Here is a 23425-nt window from a genome sequence, read left to right as displayed (position 1 = left end):
ACGTCCCGGCTCCATATTGGTGTGTGTCCAGTTGACAAATACAATACTCTAATACAGTTTTTCCCAAACAGTGTGCCTCCAGCTGTTGCAAAACTACAACTCCCAGTATGTCTGATAAGCTTTTGGCTGTCCGGGCATGTTAAAGGGGTACTCCGGTGAAAACCTTTTTTTTTTTTTTAAATCAACTGGTGGCAGAAAGTTATTAAACATATTTGTAAATTACTTCTATTAAAAAATCTTAATCCTTCCAGTACTTATTAGCTGCTGAATGCTACAGAGGAAATTCCTTTCTTTTTGGAACACTGACACCACGAACACTGTGCTCTCTGCTGACATCTCTGTCCATTTTAGCAACCATGCATAGCAGATGAATGCTAAGGGCAGCATGGTGGCTCAGTGGTTAGCACTGCTGCCTTGCAGTGATGGGGACTTGGGTTCAAATCCCACCAAGGACAACAATAAATAAAGTGTTATTATTATTATAATAACGTTAGCAGAGAGAACTGTGCTCGTGATGTCATCAGAGAGCATTCCAAAAAGAAAAGAATTTCCTCTGTAGTATTCAGCAGCTAATAAGTACAGGAAGGAATAAGATTTTTTAATAGAAGTAATTTACAAATATGTTTAACTTTCTACCACCAGTTGATTTAAAAGAAAAAAGCTTTTCACCGGAGTACCCCTTTAAGAGTTGTAGTTTTGCAACAGTTAGAGGCACACTGGTTTGGTAACAGTACACTAGAAGGAAGACTGACACAATGGACTCATTTACTAAGTGTTGGGTTTTTACTAAATGTTGTTTCCAACTTCCAGGATTCATCTCTATTTACATTGGGGATTTTATTTACGGGAATATTTTCTGACCAGCTATTTCTAGGTGGAAATTTCCAGCCATTTATTCACGGGGTTTTCTGTGAATTCAATAGTAAATAGGTTGGGTTGTGACCACGCTCCTTATTCGGCTTTTTACAATGCAATGTCTGATTTGTCGGATTTTCCGAGTACAGACCTGTCAGACACTATGCGCCAAAATAACTTGGTATACCCCGACAAAAAATATGCCTCACGCATGCTTCAGCCCATTAGAGGGGGTCACAGCACTGACCCCAGCTGATCTTAAAGGGGTATTCCAGGAAAAAACTGTTTAACTTCCTCCAGAAAGTTAAACAGATTTGTAAATTACTTTCATTAAAAAAATATTAAGCCTTCCAGTAGTTATCAGCTGCTGAAGTTGGGTTGTTCTTTTCTGTCTGACAACAGTGCTGCATGCTGGCACCTCTGTCAGCAGAGATTTCGCTGTGTGAATGAGGCCTAACTGTGATTTTGAGGCCATATGCACTTGTGTTGGGCCGAGCCTGGAATAGAGAGTAGGAACTTTTATGTGCCGCTGTATTGGGTCCATTTACAGGTTAGATCAGTGTTTCCCAAACATGGTGCCTCCAGCTGTTGCAAAACTACAACTCCCAGCATGCCCGGACAGCCAACGGCTGTCCGGGCATGCTGGGAGTTGTAGTTTTGCAACAGCTGGTGGCACCCTGGTTGGGAAACACTGGGTTAGATAAATATAGAGGTGATTTAATTAGTCTTTTCAGATTACTTAAAGGGGTACTCCGGTTGAAAACTTTTTTTTTTATTTTTTTTTTTATTTTTTTAACTGATGCCAGAAAGTTAAACAGATTAGTAAATGACTTCTATTAAAAAATATTTACCCTTCCAGTACTTTTTAACAGCTGTATGCTACAGAGGAAATTCTTTTTTCTTTTTGAATTTTTCTGCCTTGACCACATTGCTCTCTGCTGACACCTCTGTCCGTGTCAGGAATAGGTCTGCAATGGGGATTTTCTCCTGCTCTGGACAGAGAGCACTGTGGACAAGACAAATAAGAATTTCCTCTGTAGCATACAGCTGCTAAAATGTACTGGAAGGGTAAAGATTTTTTTAATAGAAGTCATTTACAAATCTGTTTAACTTTCTGGCACCAGTTGATTTAAAAAAAAAATGTTTTGTCTTCCACCGGAGTACCCCTTTAAAGAAATGTATTGTAGGTTATTGCAGAGTTATGAGGTTCATTGAAGCTGTCACCTGGTTGGAAATAGAGACTGTGTAGAATGGAGCCGCCCCATCATATCACCTCTAATGAACACAATCTATCTCCCAATTACCTCCATGTAATGTCATCACCGCCTGAAACGGGACAGATTAGTATGCGGCAGAGCACAGCCAGCAACACGGTCCCTTCATGTCCTGTCTCTTCATGGTCCTAGCACAATGCATCTTCCAAATGACAGCAACCATATTTAAAAGGAACAGGACGTACAAACCCACAAATTGTGTCTCTTAACAATGGATCAAATGATGGCATACAGACCAAGATTAAAGCCCATAAAGAAGAGACAGACACAACTCCAGGATCTTTGTAATATATTCTCTTGAACTTTTTATTATTTGCTAGTTTCACTTTTTATTTTTATTTTTTAGAAAAAGCTGATGCATCCAGAAGCTGTCAAGAAGTATGCTGTTGCTGCTATGAATGAAAAGATTGTATTGTTATATCTGTACTTAGTTTAACCCCTTTAAGGACCAGGGTTTTTTCCATTTTTGCATTTTCGTTTTTTGCTCCTTGCCTTTAAAAAAACCATACAATAAACCACAGGGGTCCCCAAACAATGTGAAAAATCCCACGCATAAGACAAATGTAAAAAACCACAGAGAAGCAGCGTGTAAAGATAAACAATTAATAAAGTTTTATTAAGAAAACAATTCATAAAACATACATATTGCAAATGAACACCATGGTTCACCAAATATGAAAGACATAAAAGGAGACACAGACAGGACACTGAAGATATGGCGGTGGGCGCTCACTCAACTGTATTGTATTGGTATAACAATACATAAATAATAAAGTGCATAGCAAAAATATGAATGATTAAGGTGCTGCTATGTTGCAAATAATACAACAAATAAACAACATGAAATCAGAACAAAGTGCATTTCATAATTACCAAGTGGTACAGAGGAGCAAAACCACACCGCCAAAACCTGACGTTTCGCCACGGAGGCTTCTTGACCCCGGAAGAAGCCTCCGTGGCGAAACGTCGGGTTTTGGCGGTGTGGTTTTGCTCCTCTGTACCACTTGGTAATTATAAAATGCACTTTGTTCTGATTTCATGTTGTTTATTTGTTGTATTATTTGCAACATAGCAGCACCTTAATCATTCATATTTTTGCTATGCACTTTATTATTTATGTATTGTTATACCAATACAATACAGTTGAGTGAGCGCCCACCGCCATATCTTCAGTGTCCTGTCTGTGTCTCCTTTTATGTCGTTCATATTTGGTGAACCATGGTGTTCATTTGCAATATGTATGTTTTATGATTTTTTTTTTCTTAATAAAACTTTATTAATTGTTTATCTTTACACGCTGCTTCTCTGTGGTTTTTTACTTTAAAAAACCATGACTCTTTCAATTTTGCACCTAAAAATCCATATGATAATGACAAAACGCAGTTTTGTAACTTTTGGGGGCTTCCGTTTCTACGTAGTAAATTTTTCGGTAAAAATGACACCTTATCTTTATTCTGTAGGTCCATACGATTAAAATGATACCCTACTTATATAGGTTTGATTTTGTCGTACTTCTGGAAAAATCATAACTACATGCAGGAAAATTAATACGTTTAAAATTGTCATCTTCTGACCCCTATAACTTTTATTTTTCCGTATATGGGGTGGTATGAGGGCTCATTTTTTGCGCTGTGATCTGAAGTTTTTAGCGGTACCATTTTTGCATTGATAGGACTTATTGAATTTTTTTGCGCGCACGCCATTGACCGAGTGGTTTAATTAATGATATATTTTTATAATTCGGACATTTCCGCACGCGGTGATACCATATATGTTTGTTTTTATTTTTATTTACACTGTTTTTTTTTTTTTTATGGGAAAAGGGGGGTGATTCAAACTTTTAATAGGGGAGGGGTTAAATAATATTCATTCACTTTTTTTTAATTTTTTTTTTTGCAGTGTTATAGCTCCCATAGGGACCTATAACACTGCACACACTGATCTTTTACATTGATCACTGGTTTCTCATAGGAAACCAGTGATCGATGATTCTGCCGCTTGACTGCTCATGCCTGGATCTCAGGCACTGAGCAGTCATTCGGCGATCGGACAGCGAGGAGGCAGGTAGGGACCCTCCCGCTGTCCTGTAAGCTGTTCGGGATGCCGCGATTTCGCCGCAGCTATCCCGAACAGCCCACTGAGTTAACCGGCACTTTTTACTTTCGCTTTTAGCCGCGCGGCTCAGCTCTGAGCACGCGGCTAAAGGGTTAATAGCGCGCGGTGCCGCGATCAGCGCTGCGCGCTATTAGCGGCGGGTCCCGGCTTCACTATGACGCCAGGACCGCCGTGATATGATGCGGGGTTACCGTGTAACCCCGCGTTATATCAGGAGAGCAGGACCAAGGACGTACCAGTACGTCCTTGGTCCTTAAGGGGTTAAAGGGGTATTCCAGGAAAAAAAAATGTTTTTTGTATATCAACAGGCTCCAGAAAGTTAAACAGATTTGTAAATTCTATTCAAAAATCTTAATCCTTTCGATAATTATCAGCTGCTGAAGTTGAGTTGTTCTTTTCTGTCTGACAACAGTGCTCTCTGCTGACATGTCTGCTTGTCTCGGGATCTGCGCAGAGTAGAAGAGGTTTGCTATGGGGATTTGCTTCTTAACTGGACGTTTCCCGAGACAGGTGTCATCAGAGAGGACTTAGACAGAAAAGAACTACTCAACTTCAGCAGCTCATAAGTACTGAAAGGATTAAAGAATTTTAATAGAAGTAATTTACAATTCTGTTTAACTTTCTGGAGCCAGTTGATATATATAAAAAAAAAGTTTTTTCCTGGAATACCCCTTTAACCCCTTCAGGACCAAGCCCATTTTGGCCTGAAGGACCAGAGCGTTTTTTGCACATCTGACCACTGTCACTTTAAACATTAATAACTCTGGAATGCTTTTAGTTATCATTCTGATTCCGAGATAGTTTTTTCGTGACATATTCTACTTTAACATGGTGGTAAATTTTTGTGGTAACTTGCATCCTTTCCTTGTGAAAAATCCTAAAATTTGATGAAAAATTTGAAAATTTAGCATTTTTCTAACTTTGAAGCTCTCTGCTTGTAAGGAAAATGTGTATTACAAATAAAAAAAAAATTTATTCACATATACAATATGTCTACTTTATGTTTGCATCATAAAAGTGACGAGTTTTTACTTTTGGAAGACACCAGAGGGCTTCAAAGTTCAGCATCAATTTTCCAATTTTTCACAAAATTTTCAAACTCACTATTTTTCAGGGACCAGTTCAGGTTTGAAGTGGATTTGAAGGGTCTTCATATTAGAAATACCCCACAAAAGACCCCATTATAAAAACTGCACCCCCCCAAAGTATTCAAAATGACATTCAGTCATCATTTTAACCCTTTAGGTGTTTCACAGGAATAGAAGCAAAGTGAAGGAGAAAATTCACAATCTTCATTTTTTACACTCTCATGTTCTTGTAGACCCAATTTTTGAATTTTTACAAGGGGTAAAAGGAGAAAATGTATACTTATGTTTGTAGCCCAATTTCTCTCGAGTAAGCACATACCTCATATGTCTATGTAAATTGTTCGGCGGGCGCAGTAGAGGGCTCAGAAGGGAAAGAGCGACAAGGAGATTTTGGAGAGTACGTTTTTCTGAAATGGTTTTTGGGGGGCATGTTGCATTTAGGAAGCCCCGATGGTGCCAGAACAGCAAAAAACCCTCACATGGCATACCATTTTGGAAACTAGACCCCTTGAGGAACATAACAAGGAATAAAGTGAGCCTTAATACCCCACAGGTGTTTCACGACTTTTGCATATGTAAAAAAAAAATTATTTTTTTTCACTAAAATGTGTGTTTCCCTCCAAATTTCACATTTTTCCAAGGGTTAATAGCAGGAAATACCCCACAATATTTGTAACCCCTTTTCTTCTGAGTATGGAGGTACCCCATAAGTTGACCTGAAGTGCACTATGGGCGAACTACAATGCTCAGAAGAGAAGGAGTCATATTTGGCTTTTTGAGAGCAAATTTTGCTCGGGGGGCATGTCGCATTTAGGAAGCCCCTATGGTGCCAGAACAGCAAAAAAAAAACACATGGCATACCATTTTGGAAACTAGACCCCTTGAGGAATGTAATAAGGAATAAAGTGAGCCTTATTACCCCACAGGTGTTTCACGACTTTTGCATATGTAAAAAAAAAAAAAAAAAAAAAAAATTCCACTAAAATGTGTGTTTCCCCCCAAATTTCACATTTTTGCAAGGGTTAATAGCAGGAAATACCCCCCAATATTTGTAACCCCTTCTCTTCTGAGTATGGAGGTACCCCATAAGTTGACCTGAAGTGCACTATGGGCGAACTACAATGCTCAGAAGAGAAGGAGTCATATTTGGCTTTTTGAGAGCAAATTTTGCTCGGGGGGCATATCGCATTTAGGAAGCCCCTATGGTGCCAGAACAGCAAAAAAAAACACACATGGCATACCATTTTGGAAACGAGACCCCTTGAGGAACGTAACAAGGGATACAGTGAGCATTTGCCCCCCACTGGTGTCTGACAGATCTTTGGAACAGTGGGCTGTACAAGTTTTCATTTTCACGGACCACTGTTCCAAAGATCCGTCAGACACCTGTGGGGGGTAAATTCTCACTGCACCCCTCATTACATTCCGTGAGGGGTGTCGTTTCCGAAATGGGGTCACATGTGGGGTTTTGTTTTTTTTGCGTTTGTCAAAACCGCTGTAACAATCAGCCACCCCTGTGCAAATCCCCTCAAATGTACATGGCGCACTCTCCCTTCTGGGCCTTGTTGTGCGCCCCCAGAGCACTTTGCGCTCACATATGGGGTATCTCTGTAGTCGGGAGAAATTGTGTTACAAATTTTGGGGGGCTTTTTTCCCTTTTACCTCTTGTGAAAATGTAAAGTATAGGGCAACATCAGCATGTTAGTGTAAAAAATTTAATTTTTTTACACTAACATTCTGGTGTAGACCCCAACATTTCCTTTTCATGAAGGGTTAAAGAAGAAAAAGCCCCCCAAACCTTGTAACGCAATTTCTCCCGAGTACGGCGATACCCCATATGTCGCCCTAAACTGTTGCCTTGAAATAAGACAGGGCTCCAAAGTGAGAGCGCCATGCGCATTTGAGGCCTAAATTAGGGATTTGCATAGGGGTGGACATAGGGGTATTCTACGCCAGTGATTCCCAAACAGGGTGCCTCCAGCTGTTGCAAAACTCCCAGCATGCATGGGCTGTCCGGCAATACTGGGAGTTGTTGTTTTTCAACAGCTGGAGGCTCTGCTTTGGAAACAGTGGCGTACCGGACGTTCTTATTGGGGGAGGGGGGCTGTGTAGGGGTATGTGTATATGTAGTGTTTTTAACTTTCTATTTTATTTTGTGTTAGTGTAGTGTAGTGTTTTTAGGGTACAGTCACATGGGCGGGGGATTACAGCGAGTTTCCCAGCGCAAAATTTGCTGCATCTCAAGATGCGAGAAACCCACTGTAAAAGCCTCGCCCATGTGAATGTACCCTGTACATTCACAGGGGGGGGGGGGGGGGGGTGCACCAGCTGTTGCAAAACCACAACTCCCAGCATGCATGGTCTGTTAGTGCATGCTTGGAGTTATAGTTTTGCAACAGCTGGAGGCACACAGGTTAGGAAACACTGAGTTAGAAACAATGTTTCCCAACCAGTGTGTCTCCAGTTGTTGCAAAACTACAACTCCCAGCATGCCCAGACAGCTGAAGGGCTTGCTGGAAGTTGTAGTTCGGCAACATCTGAAGGGCCAGATGTTGCTGAACTAAAACTCCCAGCATGCCTGGACAGTCAGTGCATGCTGGGAGTTGTAGTTTTGCAACAGCTGGAAGAGCACAGATTGGAGACAATTATACAATGGTCTCCAAACGGGGGCCCTCCAGATGTTGCAAAACTACAACTCCCAGCATGCCCAGACAGCCAAAGGCTGTCTAGGCATGCTGGGAGTTGTAGTTTTCAGACTCTTCACTACTGCCTCTGAGGACCACATACTTGCCCGTCGCTGCTCGTCCACGTGGCCGGTCCCGCGCTGCTCCTCGGTCCCGCCGCTGGATCTGGTAAGGCCGCTGGTCCCCTGATGTCCCCCCCCCCCCCCCCCCCCTATGCCGCAGGTCCCCGCAGCCATCGTCCCCCATTCTGCCTGACTTCCAGGGGCGGGCAGTGCGGGGGATCTGAACTTTCACCCCAGATCACTGTGATTGGTCCACAGGGACCAATCACAGTGATCGCTGACCAGGACCATCAATGGATGGTCCTGGGGGTGAAGCAGAAGTTGTCCCCTGCTGGAAACAGCGGGACTTCTGCCAGTTAACCCGTGCGATGCTGCGCATCGCCGGGTTAACTGAATGTCATTTATAAACGCCGGGATGCGCGAACGCACTGCACAACCCGGCGTTTATATATGACATTCTGCGGGAAGGGGTTAAAGGGGTACTCTGGTGGAAAACAATTTATTTTAAATCAACTGGTGTCAGAATGTTAAACAGATTTGTAAATTACTTCTATTAAGAAAAAATCTTCCAGTACTTATCAGCTGCTGTTTACTACAGAGAAAGTTCTTTTCTTTTTTAATTTCTTTTGTGTCTGACCACAGTGCTCTCTGCTGACACCTCTGTCCATGTCAGGAACTGTCCAAGGTAGAAGCAAATCCCCACAACAAACCTCTCCTGCTCTGGACAGTTCCTGACATGGACAGAGGTGTCAGCAGAGAGCACTGTGTTATGGAAAAATTTAAAAGGTATCCTTATAGTAGACAAGTGGATCATCATGAGGGACAAGTAGATTTTGCTCTGTTTTAGTCCTGCGAACAAGTAGATTTTTATTAAATTTCCACACCCCTGGATAATATGTGATTGGTGGGGGTTGGGACACATAGGCCCAGATTTATCAAACTGTATGAGAGAAAAAGTGGAGAGATTTTCCCACAGTGACCAATCACAGCTCAGCTAACGAGCTCTGGTAAAGTGAAAGCTGAGCTGTGATTGGTTGCTAAAGGAAAATCACTCCACTTTATCTCTCACACAGTTTGATAAATCTGGGCCATCGTTTCCCCTACTAATCAGCTGTTTACCAGAACTGTGAATTATTATGTTTTGTTTTTATAAAGTTTCCATTGACTTTAAAGAGAATCTGTCCCCTAGAACTGCTCTAAATAACTGCTAGCATTGGTAAAAATGAGGGTACCTGTACCCAGCTTGTCCCTCGCCCCAATGCCAAAAACAAATGCTTTTATTTGCCTGTCTTAAAGGGGTATTCCAGGCAAAACCTTTTTTTATATATATCAACTGGCTCCAGAAAGTTCAACAGATTTGTAAATTACTTCTATTAAAAAATATTAATCCTTCCAATAGTTATTAGCTTCTGAAGTTTTCTGTCTAACTGCTTAATGATGATGTCATGTCCCGGGAGCTGTGCATGATGGGAGAATATCCCCATAGGAACTGCACAGCTCCCGGGACGTGAGTCATCAGAAAGCAGTTAGACAGAAAACAGCAACTCAACTTCAGAAGGTAATAACTATTGGAAGGATTAAGATTTTTTAATAGAAGTAATTTACAAATCTGTTTAACTTTCCGGAGACAGTTGATATATATATATATATAAAAAAAAAAAGTTTTGGACTGGAATACCCCTTTAAGAGTCAGAGGCATGTTCTGGGCATGTGCAATGCCTTTCCTTTTCCCACCCTCTCCTTCTATTATTCTCAGAGCGCCCTGTCTTGGTGGGGGACCTTTCCCATACACTTTGGGGGGCTGTTTCATGCAAAAAAAGGAAATAGCTTTTCTAAAATGGATACTACAAAGTTGAAATCCCATTATTTTATGGATTATTATTGGCTGCATTGACCATGGTTTCCCAATTCTTGAAGCTGCCTAAGAACAATACTTGATTCCTTGCTGTCTCAGGGTTTAGAGGTTGGCAGGGAGTGTGCCAACTGAGAACAGATGGTTTTTAGTTCTTATACACTTGAGAAATCCTATGATATGAACTTGTGATGTCTGCACATGTGAACTGCTGATGGTCCTGAACATTTCTGCTTTTGAATAACAGCGCATACAGCTATAAGGTTATGTTTACACAGCGGTATTTTTGCAGAATATCCGCCCGGAAAGTTTCCGGTGGGCATTTCACAGACTGCCAGCACTAGGACTGCTCGGAGATGTACCATCTCCTTAGACAGCATTGTATTAGGTGGTTTAAGGGTTTATTCACACGGTTTAGGTGGTTTAAGGGTTTATTCACACGGTTTATCCACAAGCGGAATTCCTCCTCAAATGAAACCTCCAATACACTTCTAATGGAGTCCAAACTCCCAGTCACACTTCTGCAGAATTTCCGCTTGGATTCCCCACCAATTCAGCAAAAAATCTGCGGAAGCGGAACTGGGGCGGATGAGTGGAAACTCTGCTGTGTGAATAGACCCTTAGGCTTATCCCACTGGATCCATGCCATAGAGTTATAAGAAAAGACTATCTGGAATTGTTATTTCATGTGAAATAGAAGGCATGTAGAGACAGGCCACAGGTCCTATATAAAGGCGGTGCTCCTCTGGTGCTGTTCCCTCCTGTTTTGACCCAACATTTAAAAAATGTCACTGTTGCGGCCAGTTAATGGCTGAGCAGTTGTCTCCTATGTTTCAGGATGGAGACTAGGAATCACTGGCAGTAGGGAACAGCACCAGCAGGTGAGTACATGTTTCTTTGTTTCCCCACACCCTTAGTACATTTAAATATATCAGATTACCCCTTTAAATTCATTGCATGTAAATGTCTTCATTAGATAAACAGGATTAAGACATAAGGACCACACTCCTTGATATAACTATACACTTACTACATGCATGTATTAACCTCTTAAGGACGCAGGGCGTATGGATACGCCCTGCATTCCGAGTCCTTAAGGACGCAGGGCGTATCCATACGCCCGTGGGAAATCCGGTCCCCACCGCTAGCCGGTTGGGGACCGGAGCCGGATGCCTGCTGAAATCATTCAGCAGGCATCCCGGCACATCGCCCAGGGGGGTCCTGAGACCCCCCCATGTCGGCGATCGGAGAAAATCGCATGTCAATTCAGACATGCGATTTTCTCCAATTCCGGGCTGATCGGGTCTCTGGTGACCCGATCACCCGGAAAATAGGGCTGATCGGAGTTGTCAGCAACAACCCCGATCAACCCAAAGGATTGGAGTGAGATCGCAAAGCTGCGATCTACTCCTATCCCCTGCCATTACTCAGAACGGAGTTCTGACCAATGGCAGCGCAGGACAGGGGGTTGCCATGGCAACCCCCCGTTCTGCCCGCCCCTGGATGTCAAGGGGCTCTGGAAAGAAGATGGAGGCCGTACCTGCAGGAGAAGATGCCTGGGGACCTGGGATCTGCGCTGGAGCCTGCAGGATCCTGATCAGGTAGGGAATCCACAGTGGGGGGGGGGGGGGGGGGATTGAAAGTGAAAGTAAATCGATCTTTACTGTGGCAACCACTAGGGGGGCCAAACTGCAACTCCCAGCATGCCCAGAGAGCCAAAGGCTGTCTGGGCATGCTGGGAGTTGTAGTTTTGCAACATCTGGAGGGTCACAGTTTGGAGACCACTGTTACAGGGGTGCCCAAACAGTAGCCCTCCAGATGTTGCCAAACTACAACTCTCAGCATGCCTAGACTGCCCAGGCATGCTGGGAGTTGTAGTTCTGTAACATCTGTCCCTTCAGATTTAGCAATTTTCATGACATTTTTGAAAATTGCTGCTCTACTTTGAAGCTCTCTAATTTTTTCAAAAAGCAAAAATATGTCCATTTTATGATGCCAACATAAAGTGGACATATTGTATTTGTGAATAAAAATAACATTTATTTGGAATATCCATTTTCCTTACAATTAGAGAGCTTCAAAGTTAGAAAAATGCAACATTTTCAAAATTTTCATGAAATTTTGGGATTTTTCACCAAAAAAGGATGCAAGTAACGCCGAAAATTTACCACCAAAATAAAGTAGAATATGTCACGAAAAAACAGTCTCAGAATCAGAATATTCGGTAAAAGCGTTTTCGCGTTATTAATTTGTAAAGTGACGGTGGTCAGAATTGCGAAAAAGGGCTCAGTCCTTAAGGGGTTAAAGGGGTACTCCGGTGGAAAATGTTTTTATTTTTTTTTAATCAACTGGTGCCAGAAAGTTAAACAGATAACTTAATTACTTCTATTAAAAAAAGCTTTACCCTTCCAGTACTTCTTAGCAGCTGTATGCTATAGAGGAAATTCTTTTCTTTTGGAATTTCTTTTTTGTCTTGTTCACAGTACTCTGGACAATTCCTGACACCAACAGAGGTGTCAGTAGAGAGCACTGTGGACAAGACAAGACCTGTCCATAAAAGGGACACTGCGGAGTTGGAAAGGGTGCAGAGACGCGCGACTAAACTAATATGGGGCATGGAACATCTTAGCTATGAGGAGCGATTAAAGGAGTTACAATTGTTTAGTCTTGAGAAGAGACGTTTAAGGGGGGATATGATAAACGTATATAAGTATATTAATGGCCCATACAAAAAATATGGAGAAAAACTGTTCCAGGTTAAACCCCCCCAAAGGACAAGGGGGCACTCCCTCTGTCTGGAGAAGAAAAAGTTTAGTCTCAAGGGGCGACACGCCTTCTTTACCGTGAGGACTGTGAATTTATGGAACGGTCTACCTCAGGAACTGGTCACAGCAGGAACAATTAACAGCTTTAAAACAGGATTAGATACATTCCTGGAACAAAATAACATTAATGCTTATGAAGAAATATAAAATCTCATCCCTTCCCCAATATCGCGCCACACCCCTACCCCTTAATTCCCTGGTTGAACTTGATGGACATATGTCTTTTTTCGACCGTACTAACTATGTAACTATGTAAAAAAGAAATTCAAAAAGAAAAGAATTTCCTCTGTAGCATACAGCATTTACAAATCTGTTTAACTTTCTGGCACCAGTTGATGTAAAAAAAAAAAAAAAAAAAAAAGTTTTCCACCAGAGTACCCCTTTAATACATACAAGCAGGTGCATCCATTTACACACCATTCACACTTACACACTCATCTTCCAGGCACATATTCACATAATGCCACCTTTCATACAACATGCACACATTCATAGGTGACCTCTTGCATTCTGTTGTAACACATTTAAAGAGTAGCTCCCACCATCCTATTTTTTTCTCTCCATGCCTATTGCCAATCTATCCCTAATCCCCTCCCTGCTTTTAATTTTTATTTTTACTATATTAAAAATGCTTTTTGTCTGCCTGGCAGTGTGCTCACTACCAGGCAGACTTCCCCAGCAGGCACCACGTCACTGATGCCTGCTGGGGGGGGACTTCCGCCCTTAGTTAATCTACACAGGGTGCCTCCAGCTGTTTCATCACTACAACTCCCAGCTTGCCCTGACATCTATTGGCTGTCAGGGCATGCTGGGAGTTGTAGTATTGAAACAGCTGGAGGCACCCTGTGTAGATAAACTATTAGTTACATGCGCCGCTAGCATGTCCCCCCTCCCACCCGTGCCATACCTCGTTCCCTCCATCACAACACCCCCCAAATACACTTACTGCAGCGGGCGTGCAAAGACAGTGGCGGCGATGTGCGGGAGGAGTGGCCTCCCAGCCAGTGGCCGGGGAGCCAATGGGCTCGCTCCCTGCCTGTCTGATTGACAGGCAGGGAGCGAGCGCAGGCTGAATGAAAAAGGACCGATGCCCGGCCGCATCGGTCCTTTTTCAGGCGTGACGTCACGCCAGGCTGCAGCCGGCCACTAGGAGAGAGACCCCTAGTGGTTGGTTTTCAAATGAAAATTAAACAATTTGAATTAAAAAAAAAAAGTATATTAGAGATATGTTGTAGTACATAAGTACTACAACATTTCAAAAAATAAAGTTGGTGACAGTGTCCATTTAAAGGGGTACTCCGGTGGAAAACTTTATTTATTTATTTTTTAGTTAAATCCACTGGTGCCAAAAAGATATAAAACAGATTTGTAAATTACTTCTATTAAAAAATCTTAATCCTTCCAGTACTTATTAGCTGCTGAATACTACAGAGGAAATTCTTTTCTTTTTGGATTTCTTTTCTGTCTTAACACAGTGCTCTCTGCTGACACCTCTGTCCATTTTAGTAACTGTCCAGCGCAGCATATGTTTGCTATGGGGATTTTCTCCTGCTCTGGACAGTTCCTGATATGGACAGAGGTGTCAGCAGAGAGACAGAAAGGAAATCATAAAAGAAAATAATTTTCTCTGTAGTATACAGCAGCTAATAAGTACTAGAAGGATGAAGATTTTTTAATAGAAGGAATTTACAAATCTGTTTACCTTTCTGGCACCAGTTCATTTAAAAATAAAAGTTTTCCACCGGAGTACCCCTTTAAGGAAATAACCTGCAAGACAACTGCAATGGTGACGTGGGTGTTTATGGAGTAAGCTCTGAAATGTTATGTTTCATGGGGCGGCCCTTGTAGCTTTGTAACGTCTGGAGGGCCACAGTTTGGAGACCACTGGGTTATCACTACAGGGCATAAAGGTATAGTGGCAGAGAGCGGCACTGCGGCCAGCCATTGGCATATAGGGGGAGATTTATCAAGACCTGTCCAGAGGAAATGTTGCTGAATTGCCCATAGCAACCAATCAGATCGCTCCTTTTATCTTTGAAAAGGCCTTTGAAAAATGAAAGGAGCGATCTGATTGGTTGCTATGGGCAACTCTTCCTCTGGACAGGTTTTGATAAATCTCCCCATAGTCCCTAGTGCTCTGTTGTCTAGGAGGCCACCATCCATGTCCTATATTAAAGTGTAGGTTCAGTGCTTGTGTGAATACTGGCTACAGAAGGGTTATGGATTATGCAGAGTACCTACGTCGCCGTCATTATGATCCGCCCTGTACACACTAGTACACGAACCAGGAGCGTTTTTAAACGTGGGTGGAATCGGGCGCCTCCGATCAGGGCATTTAAACTTTTTGGCGCTCTCTATTGGCTGTGAGCCGCATTCCTTTTAACAACGGCTGGAGCGGCGGCCAATCAGCGTGCAGAGATGGCAAGGGGGTGTGGTTGGCAGGCAGCCCGTCTCCCTTCCACCTTCTTGTTTGCCAGGTTCGGGTCCATAACAATCTGGACAGTGGTGAGCGGAGTGTGCGGGCACTGCTGTCCTCTGGAGCTCCTCCTGGCACCCTGATCGGCACTGTACGCTGCCTGGCACTGCGCAATCTCCCTGGCGAGCCGCCAAGTGCGCGATTGAAGTTACACTGAAGTTTACTGGGTGGCACTTACTGCTGGCACGACGGGCCCCAGCGCTGATCATCTGGCGGCTCACCTGTGATCTCTAGGAGGAGTGCATGGCAGAATCTGTGCCAGCCTTTACCACCTCTTAACCCTTCACCTGCAGCCTCTACCTAACCTCTCAGCATGGGTGACGAGCACGACCTTCCCCCTGGTGCGGTGGACATATACGATGGTGAGCAGTGTTGTGAGATGTAGCTATTTCTAGATAGATCAGAGTAGACCACTTTGGTGTCAGAAAGATGAGAGGGGGAGGGGTGTTTAACTTTGTCACACCCCTTAAAAGCAAATATTGTCTCATAGTGAAGCTATGGCAGGGTTTCCCAACCAGTGTGCCTCCAGCTGTTGCAAAACTACAACTCCTAGCATGCCCGGACAGCCGTTGGCTGTCCGGGCATGCTGGGAGTTGTAGCTTTGCAACAGCTGGAGGCACACTGGATGGGAAACGCTGATCTATGCTGTGAAAGAGCTAGTACTGGCTGGAATCCACTCCAGTTACTCCGTAAGGGGTAAGCCCCCCTTTCTTGCCCGCATTCTCCACCTCTCAGCACTGGCTTGTTGTGGTGTTGGTTAATATTTCCTGGATGATCAGACATAACTCCCTCCCTGGTAGTAAAGGTCACATGGCATGCTGTACTGTGTGGTGACGGAGCTCAGGAGTTATGTGTACTACTCCTCACAGCCTCTTGTCACTCCCTGTCATGTCCTATTAGATCATGAGTACTGTTACTATGTTGTGTTTTTGTCTTCAGTTTGACTTATGAATCCCACAGATTCCATCACACTTGGCCTGTATCCAGTAATTGCCATTTAAAGGGGACCTGTCACAGTGAAAATACAGTCTGGTTTGCAGGGTATATCTCCTGCTGTAGAGCAGAAGGAGCTCAGCAGATTAATATATAGTTTATTGGGAAAGTTCTAATATAACGTGTCGTTTTGTTCATGTAAAGGTCTGCTCGTTCTTAGCTATGTAGTCACGTGGGCAATCCTAATCTTTGATTCACAGCTCTCTATATGAACAGTTTTATATCTAGATAAGTCAATCACGGAGTAGGACAGCTCATATTACTACTTAGCTGATAAGTATTGGAAGTATTAAGATTTTTAAATTAGAAATGATTTACAAATCTGTGTAACTTTTTGGCATCAGTTGATTTTAATGCATTTGTTTTCTACCAGAGTACCTCTCTGAAAACGCATTCCTCTATCCACAGGATAGGGAATAAGTGCCCGATTGTGGGGGGGGGGGAGCTGGTTTGGTTGGGGTCTGACTGCTGATATCTCCTGCCCGTTGTCTGGGCTCTCCCCATGCACAGAGCAGTCACCGCTCTCTGCACTAAGCTGTGTCAACCACCGCATGGAGCGGAGACCAACACACCCCCTCCATGCATCTGTACGGGAGAGCCAGACATACAGCACTCATGTATCTCCTGCCCTCTCATAGAGTTGCATAGAGGAGGAGCGTCAACCACTGCTTCATGTGGTGGTCGACAAAGGTCTGTGCTCAAAACGGTGACGACTATGGGCATTGCTGAGGTCCCAGGAGGGAGATCACAGGGGTGCCGGAGTACCCCTTTTAAGACACTCCTTTAGACCTAGCAGTTCTTTCAATAATAAATGACTAATAGTCAACCTAACAATACACCATAGGATTTCATTGGGTCAGTCAGTCCTTTTGCGTTGGATGGGTCAGTCAGTCCTTTTGCGTTGGATGGGTCAGTCAGTCCTTTTGCGTTGGATGGGTCAGTCAGTCCTTTTGCGTTGGATGGGTCAGTCAGTCCTTTTGCGTTGGGTGGGTCAGTCAGTCCTTTTGCGTTGGGTGGGTCAGTCAGTCCTTTTGCGTTGGGTGGGTCAGTCAGTCCTTTTGCGTTGGGTGGGTCAGTCAGTCCTTTTGCGTTGGGTGGGTCAGTCAGTCCTTTTGCGTTGGATGGGTCAGTCAGTCCTTTTGCGTTGGGTGGGTCAGTCAGTCCTTTTGCGTTGGGTGGGTCAGTCAGTCCTTTTGCGTTGGGTGGGTCAGTCAGTCCTTTTGCGTTGGGTGGGTCAGTCAGTCCTTTTGCATTGGGTGGGTCAGTCAGTCCTTTTGCGTTGGGTGGGTCAGTCCTTTTAACCCTGTAGAGTAAGGTTATAAGACATGACATGGATTGTGCAGCAATATTTTACTATGTGGCAAAGAAAATTGGGGGTGCTGTTTTTTTTTTTTTATTTTTTTTTTTTTTATAGAGACATAGATAGATAGATATAAGGGGAAAGGAAGTGGAGGTGCTCTGTATAGTCATCTGTTATGTATAAGGTGAACCTACTGATGTGTGGGATAGGCCACCAAACAGGCAAATGAGCTATTGTTACAGATCACTTTCAGCCCTCTAACCCTAGCCCCAGTGTTTTGTAGAGGGCATTCAGATAAAGCACCCTTCTTTGTCTTCAGTATATATAGTCTTTTGCATTGCATCAATGTTCCCTTTTGTAGCAGTGTTTTGTAAACTTTTTGTCCCATGGTTTTCCTTCTGGTGAGAGTTGTGTACACATTGGAAGTCAATCGTAACATTGTATTTTCTGCCCCCAGGGGATGATTCAGTTCTGTTTACTTTGTGTGTTGGGTCATGTTTTTTTATGCTTACCTCTTTAGATTAATATATGGCCCACAAATGACTTTGAAAGGATTTAAAGCCTTGTTCCAATGCTGTTATTGGTTTTTTGTTTGTTTTTTGTGACAACTTGGATTGAACCCCGTATAATGTTAGGGCATGTTCACGTGTCTAATATCTGCACTGATTTAGGCATGGAATCCATGTCAGTTTCGGCATCCATTTCAGTACATTTGAACAAAATCCATCTGAAGCATTGGCTTTAGTTATGATGTTACCCTCCTGTTTATCGCTCTTTTGGAGATCTACTCTTGTTTTGACTTAAAGGGATACTCCACCCCTAGAAATCTTATCCCCTACCTAAAGGATAAGGGATAAGATGTCTGATCACGGGGGGCGCACGATCTCTGGGCAGCACCCAGAGGGTGCGGGGTCCTGACGTCACACCACACCCCCTCTATGCAAGTCTATGGGAGGGAGCGTGGCATCCGCCACGCCCCCTCCCATAGACTAGCATTGAGGGGGTGTGGTGTGATGTCAGGAACTATGGGGTAGCAGAGTACCCCTTTAAAAACAAATACAGTACTGTGTGAATACAGACTAAGGCCTTGCCCCGGTGGGCATATTGTACCCATGATTACCTATCACATCAGCAACCCCTGTTCTATTATTCCAAGGAATCTCTGATGCTGTAGATTGGGTCCTGCACTTGTTTCTTTTACCCGATGTCTCTAATGTGATTGTCTGCTGTAGGATCAGCTCCAATCTTTACTGTCTCTAGGGACGTATATAATAGCAGAGCAGTCTGCCCAGACCTCCTGAAACTGAATATGTTAATAATCCAGAATGCTTTGCCTGTTTACCTGTGCATTGTTGTTTTACACCTGAGTCCATCTTGTAGTGTTTGTGGAATCTGGGAGTGTGGTTAGGTGTGTCATGTGCACGCCATATTTAGATAACCTGTCCTATGTTCTATTCTTTGCCATTGTACAGAGACTCATGTTCACTAAGTAAAAAATGTTACACGTTTTGCTGCAATGCATATTTAAAATGGTATGTATGGTTCTTTTGTTCTCCACATGAACAACTAGAACATTGTGTGTTGACAGCTACTTGTCGAGCGGTAACACGCTTTGTAACCTGTAATTCTTTCTGCTACTTTTTAGAACGTCTTTACTTCGCCATCCTCTGTGGCAAACCAAAGACCACTCCAAGTACACATTATTTCTCCATCGACGACGAACTTCTATACGAAAAGTAAGTAAACAGAATGAAGATTGTTAGACTTTAAACTGTTCAACAAGAACATCCGACACGTAGTGAGGTTACGAAGTGTGCATTGTGGCCCGCTCCACCTTTTGCTATAATGTTCTGTACATACCACACAGAGGTTCTGTGATTCCCAGCCATGCAAAAAATGTGTTGTGATTCAGTGTTGGTCACCAAGACATTGGGAAAGGAGCTTTACATTTTTCTATGCATTTCTTTCTGTTGCTGTTATAATGCTGAGGTGTACAGATATTGTCACCATTTTCATCAGCCTTGGCCCTCCCATGGGCTTACCTTGTAATTTACCTCAATCTCTCACACCACACACACAAATATTAAAGGAGATGTCCGGCGCAGACTTTTCCTATTCCGTCCTCCCCGGGCTGCAAAAAAAGACAAAACAAACTTTTACTTACCTCCATATGTTCCCCAGGAACTCCGCAAAGGCTGATCGTTCGGCCGGGCTGTCTGCTTCCTACTTCCTTTAGCCCGATACGGTGCTTCAGCCTATCACCGGTCGCAGCGATGTCCCAACTCGGACGGTGATAGGCTGAAGCGCCATGTGACATACCAGGCTAAAGGAAGTAAACAGCCCAGCCGACCGATCAGCTGTTGCGGAGCTCCGGGAGAACATATGGAGGTAAGTGAAAGTTTTTGTCTTTTTTTGCAGGACGGAATATAGTCTGAGCCGGATATCTTCTTTAAATAGCGTTCATAGAAAACCCATCATCTTCTTATTCATTGTCTCTGTGCCCACTTACATACACCTTTGATTTTTTTTTACTGCTCTATAACTGCTGACAGGTCCACTATGCAGTGATAGGGAGAGATCTGTCAATCATTGGTGAGTGCATCTTTTCTGGCCATGTGCTTCCGGTGTTGTGCCATATTATGTGTTTTGCCGTAGAATGTGTTAGCTGACTCGGCACTTTCCAGTGCTGGACTAACACAGCCCCGTTGGCTGACACATAATATGGCACATCACCAGCATAAGGGACAGACCACCTTTCTGTCCTTCTGTTACAATGTTCTTGCTTAGGACAGGATAACCTAGGTGATAACCATGTTCACTTTAAGTGGTTTGTCTTAAACTCCACGGTTTACAGAGAGATGGTCTAATCTTCTGTGTACTGTAGTAGGATTACTCCTTCCACTTGTCATGTTCATTTTATAAAAGCCGTAATCTGGTAAGACAGATCAGGGCCGGGATGATGGAGTAATTCCTCTTTTGTCACACTGCTGTTTCTTGTCTGAAGATGCTAGTTTACAGTAGTTTGTACAAAGAATACCATTGACATGTTAGTTTTACCCAGACGACTTCAAGGTATATACAGACAGTTTATATGAAAGGAATCTTAAAGGAGTACTCCGCTGCCCTGCTTCCAGAGCTCCGCTCCCCAGCATCCGGAAGTTTATTGTACCAAACGCTGTGTGCAGGCTTCCGTGTTCGGGGCCCACCCTCGTGACATCACGCCCGCCCCCCTCGTGACTTCTCGCCCGCCCCCTCAACGAAAGTCTATGGGAAGGGGGCGTGACGGCCATCGCGCCCCCTTCCCATAGACGTTCGTTGAGGGGGCGGGCGTGAAGTCACAAGGGGCGGCCCTGAACACGGAAGCCCCCACACAGCATTCGGTACAATAAACTTCCGGACGTTGGGGAGCGGAGCTCCGGAAGTAGGGCAGCGGAGTACCCCTTTTAAATGTGTGTCTTTGATTTCATGGTTATCTATGAAGAATATTAGAGAATTGCATAAATTGATACCTTCCAGGTTCCAGCTTGTTTTTTTTATCTTGATATAAAGTAGTCTGATATCTTCCTATCTTTTATTAATGTTCTTTTTTCTCACAATCCAGAAAGTGAAACCTCAAAAGCAACATTTTCCATTACTTCTAAGGCCCCTTTAATGTCCGTTTTCATTTTGCCACCAATATATGTCCAGATGGCAGCAAATTGGTATTCCAACAATATACCATGGCATCCATTCACAGGAAATGGACCGAACGTAGTCAGTGGTAGACTAGTCTATATAGATCATTTGTTGCACCATAGTATATGTTGGCATGCCTTTTTGTCAGCGTCTTGATATATACCAGCCATGTACACAGAAAACATGTTGTGAATGGGGTGTAGTACAGTGATCCCTCAACATACGATGGTAATCCGTTTCAAATGGACCCTCGTTTGTTGAAACTATCGTATGTTGAGGGATCCGTGCAATGTAAAGTATAGGACAGTGGTCTACAACCGCAGGTTGAAGACCACTGGTATTGGAGGTTATACTCACGTGTCCCCGCCGCTCCAGACCGTTACCGCTGCCCTGGATGTCGCCTTCCATCGCTGTCCCCGGGGTGTCCCCGACGCTCAGACAAGGCCTCTGCTTCCCTGGCATCCTCACTCTCTGTCGCCGCCATCACATCGCTACACACTCCGCTCCTATTGGATGACGGGACAGCGTGCGCAGCGACGTGATGACGACGATGGAGAGCGCCGACGATGCAGAGGGTCCCGAAGAGGACGCGCCAGAGCCCCGAGGACAGGTAAGTGATCGTCAGCGGAGCACACGGGGCACCGTAAACGGCTATCCGGCGGCAGCTGAAGCAGTCTGCGCTGCCGGATAGCTGTTTATGCGATGGACCCGACATACAAAAGCATCGTATGTTGATGCTGCCCTCAACATGTGATGGCCTCTGAGAGGCCATCGCATGTTGAAATTATTGTATGTCGGGGCCATCGTAGGTCGGGGGGACGCTGTATATGTAAGACAGATCAGGAGAGGTTTAAACTGATGTTTGAGGCAGGTTACTGCACCCTTGAGCTGTTAGGGCTGGCAGGAGATCTCAGTGGCAAGATGTATAAAATGTTAGGAAATGTAGTGTGTTATCTTATGTTTTCCTTCTGTGTTTTCTTTATTCATTCATTCTTGATCTAGTTACTCTTTAACTGTTTTTGTTTCTATAATTAGTTCACTTATCAGTAATTGTGTTCTATGCTTTAGCTTCTATGCTGACTTTGGACCTCTTAACCTGGCCATGCTGTACAAATATTGCTGCAAGCTAAATAAAAAAATGAAGGTGAGTGAAGAAAGTGAGAGGATGGCAGTAGTGTGCCTGTGGTGTGCCTGTGGTGTGCCTGTGGTGTGCCTGTGGTGTGCCTGTGGTGTGCCTGTGGTGTGCCTGGGTGTGGTTCACTCTGGGCATTGTAGCAGGCTTCTCATGAGGCTTTTATGTGTTCTCCTTTGAAACCACCTGTACTTTCTTGTGATCTCACTGTGGGGGTTGGTTGACAACACAGAGATGTAATGGATTACATTTTCTGATTCTATTGCAGTGGTTTCTGTGGTAGAGCATGGGTGTCATTGAACGGCTTGTTTAAAGACAACCTGTCGGTGTTCCTGGCATGTTTTAAAATAATTAAAACATGCCATGTTTTACAATTTTTTTAATGTCATGATAAATCCTTTTTTTTTATAGCTCAGTGCAGACATTTATAAATAAATTGACAACTGGATGACCTTACATACAGTAACATCAATCAGTGGCACAATAAATAGGAACACGCTGCTTTGACAGGGAGGCTGGTTACCCCCAGTTGTCAAATTATTTATAAGTATTACGTGTATAGAACTTAAAGGGGTACTCCGCTGCTCTAGCGCTTGAAACAAACTGTTCCGAACGCTGGAGTCGGGAGTGTGTGACGTCCTAGCCATGCCCCCTCGTGACATCACGCCCCACCCCCTCAATGCAAGTCTATGGGAGGGGGCGTGACGGTCATCACGCCCCCTCCCATAGACTTGCATTGAGGAGGCAGGTCTATGGCGTAACTAGCTCCTGGCTCCTGCATTCGGAACAGTTTGTTCCAAACGCCAAGCAGCAGAGTACCCCTTTTAAAGGGGTACACTGCTGCTCCGCACAAAATGTTTTTTGTGTTTGAAGACTTTTGAAATGGTTTTGTTTGTTTTAGTCCTTCTCTCTGACAAAGAAGAAAATCGTCCACTACACCAACTGTGACCCGAAAAAACAAGCCAACGCTGCCTTTTTAATAGGAAGTTATGCTGTAAGTAGTAACTTTACATTAGATGCCCAGTATTGCTTAGACATTCAGTGACTGAAGTCCATTATAATGAGAGAATACTGTAAATTACTGATCACATTGT

The 23425-nt window shown here is 43.7% G+C and overlaps 1 protein-coding gene across 12 annotated transcripts in view; it reads left to right on the top strand.

Moving 5' to 3' along the window:
* CDC14B (cell division cycle 14B) overlaps positions 1–23425 on the top strand; it is an 87046-nt gene that overhangs the window by 34487 nt on the left and 29134 nt on the right. For 8 of the 12 annotated variants that reach the window (XR_008845032.1, XR_008845031.1, XM_056525102.1 and 5 more), the window contains exons 2-4: positions 19170–19260; positions 22268–22343; positions 23233–23325. Coding sequence is in view for 10 of the 12 variants with exons in the window: in XM_056525102.1 (XP_056381077.1) it covers positions 19170–19260; positions 22268–22343; positions 23233–23325 (260 nt within the window). In the remaining 2 variants the exon portion in view is untranslated. Of the gene's footprint in view, positions 1–2475; positions 2508–15126; positions 15594–19169; positions 19261–22267; positions 22344–23232; positions 23326–23425 lie in introns of those variants that run through there. The other 4 variants (XM_056525119.1, XM_056525110.1, XM_056525096.1 and 1 more) reach the window with 4 other exon arrangements.

The sequence above is a fragment of the Hyla sarda genome, chromosome 1 (genome assembly GCF_029499605.1).
Source record: "Hyla sarda isolate aHylSar1 chromosome 1, aHylSar1.hap1, whole genome shotgun sequence".
NCBI lineage: Eukaryota > Metazoa > Chordata > Amphibia > Anura > Hylidae > Hyla > Hyla sarda.
The sequence above is the reverse complement of the archived record's forward strand: the minus strand, read 5'-3'. Positions and strand labels throughout refer to the sequence as shown.